The sequence below is a fragment of the Ictidomys tridecemlineatus genome, chromosome 1 (genome assembly GCF_052094955.1).
Source record: "Ictidomys tridecemlineatus isolate mIctTri1 chromosome 1, mIctTri1.hap1, whole genome shotgun sequence".
NCBI classification, from domain to species: domain Eukaryota; kingdom Metazoa; phylum Chordata; class Mammalia; order Rodentia; family Sciuridae; genus Ictidomys; species Ictidomys tridecemlineatus.
Window position 1 is genome coordinate 247,955,307 of NC_135477.1, and position 20,483 is coordinate 247,975,789.

A 20,483-nucleotide genomic window follows, 5' to 3' on the forward strand; every position below is an offset into this window, starting at 1 on the left:
TTAATATCTGAGCAGTTATGTTGACACAAAAGATTTTTTTCTTAATTATTTCTGTGCAAAACCACCAGAAGTCAAACTTCATGTTCTTATGGAAAAAAAAAGTATGTGGAGAATAAAAGTTAGGCAGGGAGTGCTTATTAACTCCCAGCAGCGGAGTTCTCCCCTACCTACTCTTCTTGTCACTTAATGACACCAAATCCCACTTCTGAGAATTTAACGTGGTTTTAATGTGGTTTGCCTTTGCCTAATAGCTCCAGATGCTTCCAAGAAATTTTCTACCCACAGGACTGAAGGATGAATTTCAGTAGCAGGTGCCCCATTATATTTAGGATCACTCACTTCTTTCTACCTAATCTCAGCACGGTCATTATTATGACTAACTTTTAAGGACATATATTGAAATCCACGTGGTGAGCCATCGTTAAAATATTCTACCATGCAACAGTATTTCTTTCCATCTAAAAAGAAATATCTGCTTTCATTCCAGATGATGTTTTTACTCCATCGATCCTGATAGCATCGCTGTTTTTACCCTCTGTGGAGGAGATTCTTCTTTACTTGCTGTGCTCTGCTGACCTGAAATATAAAAGTCTACTTGTTGTCATCCTAAAGCTATGATCAGCTTCCTCTGTGGAGTGTGAATTATTTCTGCTGTAGCCTAAAGGTGTGGGGGGGCAGGTGAAGGGATGGAGCCTCTGGATTTGCCCATGTACAGAGTCATGAACATAGTGGCTGTTGGAATCAGGGAGTGAATGGGCATCTGCTCTTTACTATCTGTTTCTGTGACTTATTTCCAATTATGCTTATTTTATAAGTCGTCGTTCCCCCCCACCCCAGGGTCTCAGGAATATCTGTGTTTGAACAATTTTACTACCTGGAGATATTTCTTTGGAAAGGTCATTGAGAATGAGTTCTTGTTTTTTATATTCTTTAAGGGGACAGGATAATACCACCTATTAGCTCTAGTGAGAAACTCCCAAGGAAGATGCCCTTTGTTATGGTCTGGATCTGTGGTGTTCCCCTGAAAACTCATATGTTAGACAAGGCAAGACACTTTAGAGGTGAAATGACTGGGTTATGAGAGCCTTAACAGAGTCAGTGCATTCATCTGCTTGAATGGATTAACTGGGTGGAGACTCTAGGCAGGTAGGATGTGGCTGCACAAATTGGGTCACTGGGGGCACGTATTTCATTCCTGGTGAGCAAAGTGCTCTCTCTGTCTCTCCCCCCTCCACGCCCCTACTTCCTGATGTCCATATCCTGAGCTGCTTTCCTCTTCCACACTCTTCTGCCATGATGTTCTACCTCACCTCGGACCCAGAGCAAGACTATAGACTGAGACCTCTGAGATCCTGAGTGCCAAATAAATTTTTCTCCTCTCAAATTGTTCTTGTTAGGTCTCTTTTGGTCACAGCAGCAAAAAAAAGCTAATTAAAACACCCTTTGTTCTTTCTTTTAAGGAACTTTTTGGAAATAAATGTCTTATTGTGCTTATCAGAGGCCTGCCACATAGTAGCCAAATGTTTGCTGAATGAAACTAAAGAAATGTTATATTAAGGACACACAGTAATCATGTCAGATATTATATGTAGACACACAGCACTTCCTAAATATAGAGATCAGTACAGCTTTAGAAACAGAAATTGTCTAATGTCATGAATGTGATAGTTTATATAACAAGTAGAGCCTTTGGGGGGTCTTATATCCAAGTGAACGCCAAAGATAACTTGAACCATATTTATTTACTGGACTTCCATTATAACTACATTATCATGCTTAAATTTTATATTAAAGCATGATTTGTACCCCAACACATAGGTTTTATTTGGTGGAATACAAATGCAATTCCATCTCTAGAATCATATCTCATGTGTTAGATACAGTAATGTCTCAGCAAAGGAGATTTTTCTTCACTTTAAGATTTTAACTTGATGGTATTTTGCAATAGAAATATGATATTTTATTGTATTATTGCTGTTTGTTGTATTATTGATGTGTTGATATTGACCTTCTTATGGATCATATCAGAAGCTAACATTATTGGATCTCAGAGATTCCTAATTTTGAAATATCAGAGCACTCGTGGCACTGCCTTTATTGGTAGAAAATATGTACAATATTTGTGGAGGAGATTCTAATATGATGATCACAATTTTTTAAAAATGAGTTTATTTTCTGATGTTCTGAGTCATGTTCTATTTAAGTGACCCACACTTTGGGGTTTATAATGAAGCATTGATGAATATGAATTAAGGAAAAAAAAATAAAGATAACTGGTGCCAGGACTTTATTAGCATTTCACTGGGTACAAAGAAACTGTTTTTACATTAAGAACACAATAATATCAAAAAAATTCACATTTGCTATACAGACTGTAAGCATTAATTTTTTTTTTCACAACACGTTTATTAAAGTGTCAATGACCAGATCCTAAAAAGAGAAGGCACAGATCTGTCTCACTCTGGTGAATTTCTGGCATCTGATAAAGGAAATGTCACCAGCTTTGAAAGTTCTCATCCTCCAGAATGAAGCAAATCAACACAAATGTGTAGAGGCAGGAATCAAGAGATGGAAATGTTAAGGGATTTAGGTTTTCCTGTATCATTTGAAGGAATACTGTTCTAAGACTTCAGTTTTATCAAGGATTCAGTGTTGGAAACAGCAGTGTTAGAAAGCTTTGTTCCAGGAATTCCAACATGGTTCTATTCTCTGAAAACTTCTAGAGACTGTCTTTGCTTCTCGTTATTCATAATCCAGGGATTCTTGGGTTTTCAATTCCTATAAAAATGGACTGGTCATTATAATTTTCTCTAGCCAATGTCCCTGGCAGGTGCTAGTGTTCTGTCCCAGCACAGCTGACCAACTCCACCTGTTTTAGTGAAGTACTTGACAGGGTCATACCTCAGACGCCTCTCTTTCCAAAGTGAAGAGTTCTTTCCTACGTCAAATTTTATATTTTGTGGTATAATGGTGTTAATGGGAGTGAGGGGATAATGGATTAACTTGTCACCTTTCCGAAAGAAAAAGAGACTGAATTTTAAAAGTGGTTCTAGTACTAAGTGAGAAGGTACTGCTGCTACTTTACAAGAACATTTTTAACAAGGGTATGTTTTTCATTTTCTCAATTACTGGGTAATGTTTCTTAAGGAATAAATGGGGAGACTATGTGCTTCAAAACAGGCTAGTGAAGGGAAATTTTGAATGCTATAGCACTAATCTAATGAAGGTAATTGCTTGATTATTCCCTTCTTTTTTTTTTTTTTTTGAGACATAGTGTCTCACTATGTTGCTCAGGGCCTCACTAAACTGCTGAAGTTGGCTTTGAACTTGTGATACTCCTGCCTTATTCTCCTGAGTAGCTGGGATTATGGGTTGTGCCAGCAGGTCCAGCTATTCCCTTCTATTTTTGAATTGGTCCTTCATAAAACATTTCCGGGACCTGGTGTGGACCAATATTTTCCTTCAAGAAGGGTACACCAACAGCAGATTTGCACAAAGTGTCTTAACATCATGACACAGAGGGAGGTAGATCTCACTCTTCATGGGTAGCCCACTGGAAAAGATAGAGAGGCAGTGTGGACAGGGTGCCAGATTTAGGAAAAAATACAGAATATATCCATTTTAATTTGAATTTCATATAAGTAGTTTTTAGTATATTTGATGAAATATATAAGAAATACTCTAAAATAATTATTTATCCAAAATTAGAATGTCACCAATGTCCTGTATTTTATTTGGCAACACTAAATATTAAAAACAAATTCTTGGAGGTGGAGGAAATAAAAAGTTTAATTAATATTTCATATCCAGATCCCAGTCTAAAGAAGATTGTAAGATTTTTGCTTCGAGCATAACTGCCAGGATAGATTCTTAAAATCATGAGCTTTCTACCGGTGGGATGCACACAGGGCAGACGGGAATAGTGTGAGTGTTGCATGCTTATTTTTTGAAAAGAGAACCATGTTGGAACCACATCATGTTGATGGAGCTTCAGCAACTTTCAAAGAGCCAAGGTGGTGCATTTTCCTTCAGAAGATCCAGTTTTCAAAAATAATGGTCTAGAGAAAAACTATTTGTAATGGAAAGGTTATCATTAAAGCAAAAATCTTTTTACAGAGTTCCATGTTGGGGAGAAGAACTTTAGCAATGCACTGGTTCTGATGGAAGCAAAAAGTGAATTTAGTCTATTTGTATGATGATGAATTTAGTGAATTAATCAATGCATGGTCGTTTTGAAAAACATAGGTGCTTTGCAAACTGGACGGTTTGCTTGTGGGAACTCAGAAAACTTCTAAAGCACATACCACATAAGATTTTTTTTTAAAAAAAGTCATCTTTAACAAAAACATAATTTCTGTTTAAGGTTTAAATCCAAATTGCAGCAATGACAACCAAAAAAAATGGTGACAAATTAAGGCTGGTCATAATGTGCCCTTTTTCTTTAGGATAAGTTTGATATTTAGTAAGGTACAATATATTTACACATACCACTGACAAGCACATAGTTTTGACTCATACAAATATACATTTAGAACTAATAACTATAAAATAGTATCACAAGTGAAATAAAAATTACACAAGTTTTAACAGATTCAGTCAACACCTTTTACAAATTCTACAGAACATTTTATCACTGTCATTGGGAAAACAAACAATTTGGAGCATTATTTGAAACCACATGGAACACAGGAGCCACCAATAAGTTATGGCAAATATAGCATTTACACCATGGTGTTACTGAACCTAGTTGAAAAAACAAAGTGCTGCAAAATAAAACACTTTAAAAATTGTATTTAGCATAGCCTGAGGTGCACTGCATTATTTTCTCCTAGCAATTCAAAAGGTGAACACTCTTTCTACGGAGCTCCTGTTTAGTTGTGCAATCAAAGGTTAAAAGATTGTGTCACTGAATATTTGTAAAACTATAGAATTGAAAAACTCATGAAAACATGCATTTCCTGAGACTTCCAATTTTCTAGTCTGGAATCCTAAAAGGGGAGAACAACATGTAACCTTGCTTTACTAAAACATGTCAGAACCTCAAAGGACTTTTGACACCTTTAAGTGAAGATGTATATGTGTGTGTAATGCATATTCAAAGTCCACTGTCCAGCTTAGATTCTCTAGCTTCAAGTGTCATAGACAATGTAGTGCCACGTGTGTCCTATTTCTGATGGTCTCACTTTTCACTGGTTTTCAAATAATTTTTCTCCCCTTAAATATTTAAATACTTGAGCTATGTTTATGCCTACTAACCTAGGAGATGATTGATTTTAAGAATCAAAATTGCAAAAGAACCAGGTTGGATAATTAGATGCAGTTCCTACTTGAGTGTGTGTGTGTGTGTGTGTGTTTATGTGTGTGTGTATACATACACACAGGTGCATCATGCCAAACACTTTATATTCTAGTACATTCACTGTTAGGTGGCGCTCCATGAAAAGTGAGTTTTCCCAGTATGGCTGAAAGTGAATATTGAGGTCATCATATAGAAAATCCTAAGGCTTTTAAAGGATGCTTCCTCATTCCTTATGTTCACATGACTATGTACTAATAAAGGAAACATAAATGATTATGGCAGGAGAAGTATTCACCATATTGGTGCTCCAAAACTGCTGACAGGAAGGCAAATGTATAAATGATATCCTTTGCTTATTTCCCCTCACTTCACCCACTCCTTTGATTTCCTGATGAAGACTGGGTAAAAATTGGATTTTATTTTAGTTTTTTGCCTTGTAGTACTTGTGACATAAAGTCTTAAGAAGCAAAGCAAAAAATGCACCAAGATGTGTTTACTACATCTTGGAGCCTCTTTGTAGCCCTTGTGCTCCTACCTCTCTGAAAACACAATGCCCAGCTGAGACAAAGGAGCATAGGCGGAGGGTAAACTTGGAATGCATCCCCGGTTCTCCATGTAAGACCCACAGCCTGCTTCCTAAGTGTCCTCCAGGGCAGGACCAACGAACAGACACAGCCAAAGGCACCTCCTTGCCATCCCCTCTCCAAGGAATCCCTGGTGAATTCTCTCAGGGTTCTTTACTATCTCTACCCTCCTTTAGAATTAAGGCAAGTCTATTTACTCTTAGTGCCTGCTACAGAGGTGGCACTGTATGTCCATGTGGAAATCAGAACATTAGACTGAAAGTACCTTTTGTCTAACAAGGTCTTTGTGTGCATATCGCTAATGGCAATCAGAAGCTTTCCTCAGTTTACAAACTGCACTGTCGAATGCTTCCTCAAGTTTGTTATTTCCAGCACCCAAATGACAAATATAACAAAGTTAATTCTAAGCAAACATTATAGGAAAGCATTTAATTTCAAGAAAATACAATATAGTTACCTCTATATTTTATTCATTTTCGTTAATAGGCTGAAAGACCTGTTTTCTGTCATATTTATAAGTTAAATCCTGTGTCATAACAAGTGTAATTGCTGAAATATCTGGAGTGATGAATGATGAAGAACCAGCAAAAGAATTCTGTTCAAAAAGCAAATTTACAGGACATAAACTTCAATAGCCCATAGCCTTTTAAAAAGAATTCATGTTCGGTTGCACATAAAGAGCAGGTGAAAAGGGAAAAAAAAAACCGTAATGGAAGAGAAAATGGAAGAAAAGAACTATATTTTGTAAATATTTGAGTTCTAAACTATAATATTTTTACAAAACTATTTTAATATGATCAGCTACTCAATTTTCAAAGGTTGTGTCCATCCTTTTTTTACATTGTTAAGAGACTAAGTGTTAAAATTAAATTATTTAATAATGGTGTTTTCACTTGAAAAGAATTATACTGTATCTGTCTATTTTTTGTGTGTGTTTGTGTATATTTGTATCTACTACTTGCATAGGAGTGAGTATGTGTAGGTATATTGTGTATGACAAAGAATATACACTCAACTGGAATGTCCAAATGTATCTGTTGCTTATAAAATGTATACGTGTGCTACTTGGTCTAAACAGGTACTACATTTTTCATGAACATTCTGTTCAGTATAAAAAATCTTTTATTCCCTCTCTGCAGTTACTATTAAGTACTGTTTTCTGACAATGAATATTCATAATCAACTCTTGATTATCCATAATCTTGACATATGTAATCAACTCCCTTACCTAAGTCTAAGATATTAAGTTATACATCTTGCACTTGGATTAATTAAAAGCTGAGGGCATGCTTCTTATTTCTCCATAGTCTCAATTTGCATGGAATTGCACTGTCCCAGAAAAATGTGGAGGTGCGATTATTTCTAAATATGAAAAGATAAAAATACTTCAAAATTGTAAGGATTTCAACAAATTTTATAGATTTGTATAAATGCCTCACAATATTCCTGTGATGCATACAGGTCAGGGGGCCTTGTGCTTTTGAAAACTAATTTTTGGAATTGTCAACTGTTGTAAAGACACCAAAAGGAGGCAGGGCTCAAACTGTGTTATCACTGTGCTTTCCTAAGGGCTTGAATTATCAAAAGTCAGATCACAGAATCTTTGTATGACACTTTTGCCCCCTGCCTTCATCTAACCTCTAGAATAGGATAGATCCCAGAAGGGATTAGTGACTGCCAATTTGAAACAAGTCTGTCCAGATCACACGTATTTCAAGAATTTCCTAGAGATATTTTATGGATCATTGTGGTTTGGTGGACATAGTTTCGAAGACATTGCTCTAAAACACTCCATCCACTATTCTTTCTTTCTCCTTTCTTCCTGTCAATGGAAACTTCTTGAGAAATGTTCCTGAAAACCTGGGATTTAGAACATATTTGGAAATCCTGACTTTCATCTTTCTTTGTTCTTCCTTTTATTTAAATCAAAATTGTTAAGAAAGTTATTGGAGGAATCCAGATTTCTGATTTTAATGCATTTGCTATAACATCATTTACTGGGTATTTGCAGAGTATTATTACTTCTAGGGGTTGCTGAACTAAAGTGACATCCATCTCCCCCCACATACCTCACTCCTCATTTTTTACTAGGGAGTTGGCACTCAGTCCTATCAAAAAAAAATTTTTACACTATAGTTATAGCTGCCTTAAATGGAAATACTGTGACACACAATTGTTTTTATATAACACAAATATCACTGATTATGGCCTCCAATATCACTGATGCAGGGAAACTGATTGGATGCACATTTTCTATGACCAAAAGTTGGCTATGATTGCCCAATTGCAGACGACTACAGAATATTATATCAAGTCCCACAAAACAAATAAATTTCAGTACAACAAGGTAATACACATTATGTTGGACATTCAATTGTTTTGAGTACCATACAGCATCTGATTAGAAAGAGCGAGCAACAGAGGGAGTGGAAAGGTTAGAGAGTTTAGACAGTAAAGGAGCCCTAGGTTGAAATTATAAAATGCAATCAAGTAACCACTCATGAGTTGTACGTTAAAAGACTAATTTCAAAAAACAAAATTCACTATACTTTTTTATCCCTAACACTAGAAGTAGATTTCGCTCATCAAATAGGAAATGAAATATTTATAGTAGATTGTGACATAATCACTGAAGAAAATGATTTCCCCTTTTCCCCACCCACTACAAGCCCTAATCCTTTCCAAGACTCAGTGGAAAAGGAAAATCAGAGTGTTTACAGATAATACACCTAATACAATGAGTCTTCTCTATCTTATTCATGGCCACTCCAATTAGGACTATCAAGTGTTGGCTTCACCTTCATCAAAGATATAGTTGAGCTTTATGACAGTGCTGATAAAATCACCAAGTTCTACAAAATCGGCAGTGACAATATTGATGCCACTCTCTCCTGGCTTCTGCGTGCGGACCCATTGCATCATGGCAGGAAGAGCTCTGAGAAAGAAAAAGAGAGAGAGAAGTCACAGAAAGCAAGATATTATCTCCCAAGGTCTATAATTCTCTTTAATTTTCTAATTTTTTAAAGTAAATATTCCAAATCGTGGAAAATGTGACAATTTGACTTCATCTTTTCCCATTTGGATGTCCTTTATTTTTTTCTCTTGCCTGGTTGCTCTAATGCATTTTTCCTTCGTTGACAGAAGCATGATATATGCTTAGGAACAGGGATGCAAACAGCCATGCTGCTGATGTTAGTGATGGTGTGTACTATGACAGCATACGGGAGTGAAATCTGCTGTGAGGCGGCAGGAAGGGAGCTCTCCATGATGAAAGCATCAATAAACTAAGACAAGAGAGATGATGGTATGTTAATAAAATTTAATGAAATACACTTGAACATTAAATTCCTGGAAGACATGAAGAGGAAATGAGAGATAAGTGATTAGTGGAGAAGAGAAAATGATGAGTTAAGGATCCTGACGAAATTATATAACAAAGTTACAGGAACAATACTGGAGAGAGAAGAAAGAGAAAAGAAAAGTAGAAAGAGAAGAAAGACACGCTATGAAGCTATAATAATCAAAACAGCATGGTCTTAGTAAAAATAATAATAAGTCACATAGGCCAGTGGAACAGAAAAGAAAGCCTAGAAATAAATTCATGCATCTAAAGCCAAATGATTTTCAAAATAAAAAGTGTTAAGAACATGCATTGGAGAAAGGATTTTTTTTTTTTCAGTTAATGGTGGGAGGAGAATGGGATATCCACATGCAGAAGAACAATGCCAGATCTGTATCTCTTCTTATAAAAATCAACACAAAATGAGGTAAAGATCTAAATGTAAGACTTGAAACTATAAAAATACCAGAAAAAAGAAAATTACTAGAAGAAAAGATACAAAACCAGTTCCAAACATTAGAATAAAAAAGATTTTTTTTTTTTTTTGGAAAGAGATTTCTTTCCCGGAAGTAAAAATAAACAAATGGGATTATATCAATCTTCTGCACCATTAAGAAAAAAAATTAACAGAGCAAAGAAACAACCTTAAGAATGGGAGAAAATATTTGCAAACTATATATCTGACAAGGGATTAATATTAAAAATATACAAATAATACACACATTACAATAGTAAAACAAACAAAAAACCCACAAAAAACAAATAATTTGATTTTAAAATGAGTAACAGACCTTAAAGAATATATATGAATGGCTGAAGGCATATAAAAATGTGTTTGACATCACTAATCACCAGGGCAAAGCAAGTTAAAGCCATAATGAAATATCACCTCACTCTTGATAGAATGGCTGTTAACAAAAAGATAGAGACTGGGGATGTAGCTCCATGCTAGAGCACTTACTTTGCTTGTTTGAAGCCCTGAATTTATACTCCAGTGCATGTGCATGCATAGGTGCACACACACACACACACACACACACACACACACTCACAATAACAAGGGCTGGCAAGTATATAGAGAAAAAGGGAATGCTTGCACACTGTTGGTGGGAATGAAAGTTAGTATAACTATTATGGAAAACAAAATGGAGTTTCCTGAAAAAAAATTAAAAACAGGAAGACCATACCATTCAGTGATATTATATTGAAGAGCCAACTGCGCTTACCCAGCACTAGTCACAAAAACCAAGAGTGGAAACAACTCAAGTGTCCATCAATAGATGAATGGATAAAGCAAATATGTACAGAATGGAATACCGTTTGTTCATAAGAAAGAATAAAATCTTGTCATTTGCAATGATAGGGATGGAATTAGAGATCATTGTAAGTGAAATAATCCAGGCACAGAAGAACAATACCACATGATCACATTCACATGTGGAATCTGAAGAAGGTAATCTTGTGTAAGTGGATGGTAGAATGGTGGTTCCCAGAGGCTGGGAGAATATGGGAATAGTGGGGAGGGGGAGAAGTTAATCAGTGGGCACTAAGTTATAGTTAGTTAGGAAAAAGAAGTTCTGATGTTCTAACACATAGTAAGGAGACTGTAGATAATGATAATATATTGTGTATTTCAAAAAATGCTACAAGAAAGGATTTGACTGTTTTCTCCATAAATAAATGGTAAACAATATTGAAGAGATAGACATGTTTATTCTCATCTGCACATCACAGAATGTATATGTATATTGAAGCATCATCTTGTACCCCATAAATGTGTACAATTTTATGTATAAACTAAACAATAAAACAGTTAAGGGGCTGGTAAATTCACTCAGGTTAAAGATAGTGGTAAACTGAATTGCCTTAGCAATAGTGAATATATGTGAAAGGGACATTTGGTGTGCGATTGGATATAGATGGAAAGGGAGAAAGAGGCCATGGATTATACCCAGACTTCTAGCAAAATTTTGGCATGTACATTATTCAATAATCTTGGAAAGGATAGGGGTGATGGATCTCCAGCAGGTGTGATAAGTTCAGTGAGAGACATTGATTTTGAGAATTCTGGAACACGTGAGTTAATATCTCAAGTGGCTGTTAAATGAAGGTCTGATATTCAGGGAAAAGACTGGTCAGAAGCCATGACATATAAAGAAATTTGGTGGATAAGATCATTTCAAAATATTTTGTAGAGAGAGAAAAAAGAGAAAATTTGAAGACAACAGCATTTAAGAGATGGGCAGAAATATTGAGTCAATAAAGAAGAAGAAGTTAAGCATGAAAGTAGGAGAAAATTCAGGAGGACTTAAGGTCATGAAGTCAAGGAAAGAATGAGGTAATGTTCATTTTCAAGCTTAAAAGAGACCAGTGGGGTTTGAACATGGCATGCAATCCATGTGCATTTCTCCTGCTATCAGAAAGCAAATCTATGAAACTCAACCCGTGCAGGTGAAACTGGGACAATTATGTTGGACTACACGGACCCTACGGGTGATACCTTGAAAAATTCTGATCCATATTTTTTAGTATTTGTATTTTCCCATTAGAAACCAATTGAAGAGGGAGGGTACCATTGCTTCTAAAAGGGCATAATATGGATCTAAAAGGCTCAGTGTCTTCAGAACATAGATGGGGGTGGGTGAGGAAATGTTCTCACAGGAAGAGTTCCAGAAGAGAATCCTATCTTAAAATGAGAAATCTGTATCTCTGGAGCACAGACACAAGTATATTCAAATTCATTGGAAAGACAGATGCTATTGCCATGTGTGCAAAATCACTCATGTTTGAATTCCATTACTTTCTCTTCTGGACTTGCTAGAACAGATGAGTTTTCTGTTGTGAATGTAGCATCACCTTTGCATTTGAGAAAAGACAGTTATCTTTTGGAAACCATCTTAACAACCAGTGCCTTTCCCAGGAGAAGTGTTTTACAACAGACAACTTGCCTTGAGTAGTGAGAGAGGAGGTCAGAGTGACATTGAGGACAACACTGATTCTGCATGGACCTTTACTGAGTGGCTCATTCATCAGATCCCTTGGGTACGAGGTCATCAGAGATTCCTAGGCAATCCTCACCTGAGAGCCATGACTACTGCAGAAAGAGCTCCACAGATGCTCTCTACTACTCTGAGATGAAAATTCCCAGGCCTGAATTTAGAACAATTAATTGTTATCCCCATGGAGACAGGTGAAGAGAACCTAAGAGTGCTCTTCTCTGTTTCTCTGTAAAATACATTGCTTGGAGGATTGACGAAATGTTCTTTTGGAAGAGTGTGTAGTCCTCAGATGAAATATGAGAGTTACACTTAAAATATCATTCCTCTGAGTCATGGGAATATTTCTATTTTCTGTGCAGACTTATTTTCCTAAGTCAATATTATTGACACAAAAACAAAACAAGCAATTGTGCCCGGTTGACTCTCTAGTACTCAGAAGTAGGATTATGTTAAGGAAAAGTACTTACTGTGCTGGATGAAACTAGCAAATGTCATTGAACATTTACTTCAAGTAGCATTTCTTAATTCCTTTTCATTGTTCCCACCAAGGAGTGTTTTAGATATTTTTTCCTATTTTTCCTCCTCTTTCATGATACTTTTTTTAATATTTATTTTTTTTATTGTAGTTGGAAACAATACCTTTATTTCTTTTATGTGGTGCTGAGGATCAAACCCAGAGCCTCACACGTGCTAGGCAAGCACTCTACTGCTGAGCCACAACCTCACCCTTCATGATAGTTTAATACCACAGATATATTGCATATTTGTTTATTCTGTTTATATATCTGTACTTTAATACTGTTTATCTGTGACATATATGTCACATACATATGTCATATAAGTATGTGTATGTATATTCATGTATATATATATATACACACATACCTATGTAAATTTTAACTAGCTTTCACAAGAACCAGTTTCTGTCCCCCAGAGGCCAATTTTTCTATTAAGAATGCAGGATTTCACAGTTGTGCATGCTTGTGATCCCAGCAGCTCTGAGATGAGGCAGGAGGATCATGAGTTCAAAGCCAACCTCAGCAAAAATGAGGTGCTAAGTAATTCAGTGAAACCCTGTCTCTAAATAAAATACAAGATAGGGCTCGGGATGTGGCTCAGTGCAGTGGTTGAGTGCCCCTGAATGCATTCCCCAGTATACAAAAAAAAAAAAAAAAGAATGCATGATTTTACAGCTAGTTGACAAGTTCTCAATTATACTTAGCATTGAACAGAGAATTAGGAAGAAATGACAAGTTAATTCTGATTGTGATTAAAAAAAATGTTACCAATGTAACAATTTTCATGGTATAAGATCTTTTTTAGTCTGTTTGGGGTTGATATGATAAACTACCATAACCTGGATAGAGTTATAAACAACAGAATTATTTTTCATAGTTTTGAGGACTGGAAAGTCCAAGATCAAGGGGCTGACAGATTCAGGTGCTGATGAGGGCTCATTTCCTGATTTCTGTGCCCTCTCGTGGTCAAAGGTCAAATAAGCTTTAGTGGCCTCTGTTATAATGGGACTTGTGCCATTTATGAGGGTTCCACCCTCAGGATCTAATGACTTCTAAAGGCTTTTCCTTGGAGTAATGAAATTTCAACATGGGAAATTTGGGGGCACACAAACATCCACCCCCAGGCAAGGACAAAGCAGTTGAGATTTAACATTTTAGAATGATTCATCCATTAATCTATCCATCCAACCAACAAAGATGTATTGCATACCTGTGGAAAACAGGGTGTTACTTGTAGCTCCTGTTAGCCACCCCCAGAGCTCAAATCCTCATCTCTCTTTGAGATCTGTCACAGTCTTATCCCCATATTGCTATTCATGCCTTTTATACACTGTAGTCAAAATAATCTTTCTCAAATACATCTGAGCAATATGATGGCTCTGCATTAAAAAACAGAAAGTCTTCTCCCTTCTCTGCAGCCAACTCCTTTCTCTACAGCACAAGTCAATTCCTTATCTCCATCATATCAGCTGCCACAAATAGCCCTCTTTGGCACCATGCATTGTTTATTCCTACCTATTTTTTTTTCTCCAAAAATACTGAAATTCTTGTATTTTTCCCCCAAGTGCACCCTATGGTTTCATGCCTTTGCTTTTTTCCTACTTTTCCTCTATGTGAAATATGATTCCTTCTTCCAGCAATATTATTGACCTAATTTATGCCTGACTTTTAAGATTTAGATTAGGAAAAATCTCAGTCCCTCCTATCTGGTAAAGAACCCTTTCATTTATGTATTCTATTCAATTTTCTTTAAGTATTGTTCCTTTAAGTATTGCTCTTTAAGTATTAAAGTCTTGAAGAGTCTTAACCTTCATTATGCTCATTTTAAAAGTGATGAACTCTGTAAGTATTGTTCTTTAACTATTGTTCCACATATGACAGTGGCATGGTCCATTTCCGGTATTATTTCTTTCAGTACTTTCTAGAAACAGCTCACCAAAAAAAGGATCATATCATAGTCATCAACATGTTCCATATACCTACAACAACCCCCAGAACTCAAAAGGAAAACAGCATACATGTTGAACTCAAATTTTGAACTAGAAATCCAGAACTCATGTGTCTCAAAGTCAACAAACAAGATAAACATAAACCAATCATAGCAATATAATATGGTGCAATAGATGTGATTGTAGTTTTCTATGGAAACATAGCTGATAAAATAATTCACTATGCTTAGGAGAAATTAAGGAGGGATTTAAAAAATGCTTCACAAAACAGGATATTTGAACTTAGTCATGACGAGGCACTTTTTAAATACAGAAAGAGAAAGAAAACATTCCAAAGAAGGCTAAGCAAGCATCTCAGGAAAAGGGAATCACATTTGCAAAAGCATATGGCATAAAAGAGATGATAAAAGAGAGGTCAAGAGGGCCAGAGAGAAGGCTGTACAAAGTATGAAATTGGGGAAAACAGAAAAAGGATGTTGGCCAGATTATTAATTACCTTCTTTGGCACATCCTGGATCCTGAGTTATAGTCTATATTTAATTGTAGGATAATCATTGATTTTGTCCAATGAACAAAGCTTTTTGGATTTTTTTCATATTAAATATTAATTCCATCCAAAGACTTCCATATAATGATACTTACATGTGACACTGAAATTTGTATTATTGTTACATATAAATATAGAGACTATTCTTTCTCTTTGAAACTTCTGTTACATTGTTATGAGGTTTTTTTAAAAAGCCTTTATTTACTAAGAATACTCCTACCTTTCTTTATAGCCAGAAATTATAAGTAGAAAATTGAACAGTATTCATTAGTACCATGGAAAAAAATATTTTTAAGTGAAATTATATAATCTGATTGTTAAATTTTCTTTGAATTTCTGTATTAATAAGTTAGCATCAATCTATAGGACGGTCTACTTTGATATAAGACAGGATTATACATATACTGTGATGATATTTTATAAATGCTCCTTTTTAAAAAAAAATCTCTCTTTTGGTAGTTGCTGGATTTACAATGTGAATATGAACTCAGGTTATTTGTAGGACTTTACTGATAGCCAGGAAACTCATTTCAAGAAAAAATGTTTATTTATTTATTTAATTTAAAATCATAGCACTACCATCAATTCTGGCACAAGATGATTTCTTTTCACATCTCATCACCATCCTTTTTTTTTATTAGGTTAGTTTTACTCTATGCCTCAGTTGCATCACTTATAAAATGAGCATAGTGAAGATTAAGTTAGTTCATACATGTAAAGTGCTTAGGAGACTGTTTGTTTATTCATTGTATATTCCTATAATTATCAACTGTTTCTCATTTAATCAATTATAATTGAATTCATTAGAGATTTATGATGAATCCATGACAAATTCATATTCAGGTGTGTATATATGTATAACCCTTTTACAATAATCTTATTTTTGTGCAATATTTTCCTCATTCCTCTAAACTGTTTTATTTTATAGTTATGGAAGAACAATTGTAAATGTCGAAACACATGTGTCTTTCAGTGAATTTTATTTAAATGCACTGAATTTTTAATGACATGTTATCTTATTGAATGAAAAAATTTCCACAACAGTTTCTTAATTTTTACAGGATTCTCTGGTGCACTTAGGGATCAAAATGATTACTATGAAAATATTACAGTCTTGTTACTGCCAGTCCCCAACCCAGCCTCTCCTGAGAAATGGAGGTCTCATAGTTTAAAATAGTGGCTTCTGTCTTTCCCTGAGCAACTGAGTCAGCTGAACCTATTAATTAAGATCAAGTCCGACCAATTTTAAAATATAATTTCCTGTCAGTTTGGCCATTTCCAAACATTTGGAAATTTTACTTGAACATGTAAGGAAGAAAAAGACTAAACAAAAAGAAATTTGGAGAATTTTGACCATTCATGCACCAAAGCCTACAGTGATAAATGACAGGGACTTTGCATCTGCAGATTTAAAGAATGCGGGAAGCTTTAAAACAGCCTCAAGTAGATAGGTATATCTCATAAATCATAGAGTCCCAAAACACCAAGTCTATTTCTTTATAATCTTGCATAAATTAGGAGAACCCTCTGAATATCAATTTTCCCCAGAAAAAAAATTAGAAATAACAATATCCAGGGGTTTCTGTGAGGATCACAGCACACCCGTCCAATGCACACCCCCATGATACTGTCTATAATAGCATTAGGCAAATGCAGCCCAGGGTTAAGAAATTAGCCATAGCCTTGAGTGCAGATGTGTTCTGGATGCTGCAGGATATGAACACAAATGCACCTGTCACAACAGAAACATTGGGAGACAGGGACTGAAAAAATTCACTCTCACCCTAGCTATATCAGCAGAATAAAGTGTTCTGGTGGGAAATTCCAAGCTCTCAGAAGTTTATGAGACATACGTGCCTGGTAAGTTCTTAGTTTTGAATTTTTGTTTAACAAAAAATAATTGAATCAACTCAAAGCAAAACAGACCATTCATTTTCTTTGATGACAGTGACAACAATCCATCTTCTTGTGGCTAGAGAAACAGTTAAAAATCCATTTTCAATTAAAATAAGATCATATAAACTCTAGAAACATGATGTTGAGAGTTTATAAAATGTACTGTGTCCTCAGGCTCATCCTTTGCTCCAAGGCAGTGTTTCAGAATGAGTCATGCACTCTGCCAGGAGGCAGAATGTGAGCACAGCCAGCCCTGTGACAGGGCCTCCTGGCTTGCGAAGACTTTTCTATCTGCTGAATTTCCAAGGGAACCAAGGAAGAAAGAAAGCTTTGCAAATTCTAAACAAGGAGACCCTTCAATACATTAACAAGATTTAGATTGCCAGGAGACAGGTAATGGGTTTTCTTTCAAAGGTAGAATCTCAATATAATGACCACTTCTGTGGGGGATCAAGTGTTCTCACTTCACAGTCTCTTCCTCAGAACCAATAGCCCCTCACTCAATGCAAATGTACAGGGAATTTGGGTACTGGATGCACACAAGCAATTTCTTCTTCAGTGCACAAGATGATATCTTCTATCTGCTAGCACCGGTCCATCCTTTCTCCTCTTTAGAAAGATTTCCATTTGCTAAGAAAGAGCGGCTGCTGAGCTTGTGCTAAAAAGAGATTTTGACATTTCTGGGTGTGCTTAGAACAAGCATCTCAAGGACTATCTGGGTTTATCCCTTGGTTCTCCAGTGTTCCCAAGTTGAGGACCAGGGACCTAGGAATATCAGAGGCAGTAATATGGAAAGGTATGCAGAAATCAATTACCCACAGTCTGTTGTCACATGAGTAAATGAAAATGCTGATTTTTATCAATTCAATTTTTAGTTTTAGTTTTTCTTTTTAATTAAGATGTAACATTTTGCATATTTGTGGGATACAGTGTTATAGTTTAATATGTATATCTGGAGTCCACTGATCAAATCAGAGTGTGTAACATTTCCATTTCTGTTATCATTTCTCTGTTTAAAACTTCATTTGCCACCCTTCCAGTTCTTCTCAAATTCATAATAGGTGATTATGACCTATAGCCACCTCACTGTGCTGAAGAATATGACAACTTATTACCCCTATATAAGTGTGTTTTGGTCCCCATTATCTATTTCTGCCTCGTATCTATCTTCCCAGGCTCTAATTACCATTATTCTATTTCCTTCTACTTTGAAATCATCTTTTTAAGATTCTCTATATGAGAAAGATCATGCAGTATATTTGTCTTTCTGTGTCCAAATTATCTCACTTAACATAAAGTCTTTTAGTTCCATCCATTTTTCCACAAAAGCCAAGTTTTCATTCTTTTTTTTAAAGCTGATATATTTTCCATTGCATTTATATAAAACATGTTTTGATTATTCATTCTACCATCAGTGAACATCGTGGTTGATTCTATGTCTTGGCTATTATAGAAAGTGCTACAATAAAGATGGAAGTGCTAGAACCTCATTTCAGGTTTGGTATTTACTATCTGTTGCCTATTGGAAGTTCTACTGGATCCTATATGTCTTTAATTTTAACAATGAGAATATAAAGTATTATAAAATATTCATTTACTAAAAAGAGAGGGTTCTATAGGGTCAATAGTGAGAGGTCTTGGATAGTGAAACTCTGGGAACTACTTGTCTGAGTGGCATTCACATTTTCTCTTATATGGTCTACAGTAAATTTGCCTATTATATGGTAGTTGTCAGAGAGCACACAGGAATGAATCAGACATGGTTCCTGCCTTGGCTATGGAATTAATTCCAGAATTACCTGAACTACTGAAAATAGAAAGTGCTTCGTTGCTCTGAATCGTCTTGCCTGAAAGCATTGGAAATGGCGATGTCATGAGGCCTCCTTTGGCCTCATGAACTGGCTGCCAGTCTTGTGCACATTCCAGTTCCAAAGAATCTATCTCGCGGATTCTGACAAATCTATGAAGCTAAATGAAAACCACTCTCCACAGACTCGTAAGTTAAGTGAGCATTGTTGAGTTTCAGTGGACACCCTACAATCAACACAGGGGCAACAGAAAGAGCAGCAGCTTAGGAATCAGGGTCCTATTTGTGTTACAATACCATGTGATACCTGGAAGATGACTGAACCTCCCATGCTCACTTTTCTCATTGTAAAGTGAGGTTAGTAACCAGACATGCTTCACAGTATGTAGGAATAAAACCATAATAATAAAAATACAAAAAAAAAAAAGTTGGAGGAGCTTAGCAGTTACAAGTGAGGCCTCAGAGCAACCTGTCCAAATGAAGATTCTGGCACTCTCATGTGCACTTTTACACTCTCAAGTAACTTGCTTTCCCTTCCTTCCATTTCCTCACTCGTGTAAAGGAAATAAGTGCAGACTGTGAAAAATAAATGAAATAACATGCTCATGAAGTTTAGCATAATGCCTGAGATACAAAGACTCACTGATGGTTAGTTAGTACTCCATGATTAGTGTCAATGTCTGAAGTGTCTCACTCATAGCAGGCAGTAATTACATGTAGAAACCTTCTTTTTATTAGTGTGGGGTGATGTTAAGGCAGGTGATTGACACAAGCCCCTCTCTACTCAGATGTGTGGTGACTGCTGGGGTGAACAGCCACATCCTCCTTTCTGGATCCACCATGCTCATTATCCCAGCTTCTGGAGTGTTTCTGGCGTCACCTCCCTGCTAGGTTTCTGTCCAACAATTGCCTTAGCCAAAGAGAGCCACTTCACCCGAAGAGGGTCACACCCTTCCTGGAGATAACTCTCCAGTGTAGAGAGCAGGAGATTCTGTGAGCATAAAAGTTTTCCTTCATACATAGTAGGAATCAAGAGTGGCCTCTGACAAACTTAGTGAGGTAGAGAAGTTCGCAACACTCCTGCATGACCAAGATGAAACCGGGAGATGTCTTCAGTTAATTTAAGAGTATTCTGGGGAAAGGTCACCTGGAAGATACTGCATTTCTGCTCAGTGTGATGGACAGCACAGGTTCATGTTGGGTCCTCTGTTGTATCTGGTGAAGCAGAAAGGCTGCCGAAACTAGATATTATTGGCAGTGACCACAGAGTATTATTTCAGGTTTTGGGTTTTTTTTTTTTTTTTTTTTTTTTTTTTTTTTTTTGGCCAGGATTTCCCTCTGGATACCATTAAGCTATGAATAATGTAAAAAAAGGCTCAGAAATCTAAACTTACTTCTAAAGGAAATATCTGCCATGGTGACTCTAGTCCAAAGTGCCCAGCAGAGTTTTTGTGCCTAGTACTCTCTGCTGCAACTCCATGTCCCTGACATGGCCTTTCAAAGATGAGCATGCTCATAGCATCCAAATCAATGTTCAATTAAAA

General features: G+C 36.1%; 1 protein-coding gene across 1 annotated transcript in view; it reads right to left on the bottom strand.

Moving 5' to 3' along the window:
• Positions 1-2,270: 2,270 nt before the first annotated feature.
• Plcxd3 (phosphatidylinositol specific phospholipase C X domain containing 3) overlaps positions 2,271-20,483 on the bottom strand; it is a 146,143-nt gene continuing 127,930 nt past the window's right edge. Inside the window, exon 3 of the mRNA XM_005325616.4 lies at positions 2,271-8,818. Coding sequence (XP_005325673.1) covers positions 8,665-8,818 — 154 coding nt within the window. The 3' untranslated portion in view covers positions 2,271-8,664. The remainder of the gene's footprint in view (positions 8,819-20,483) is intronic.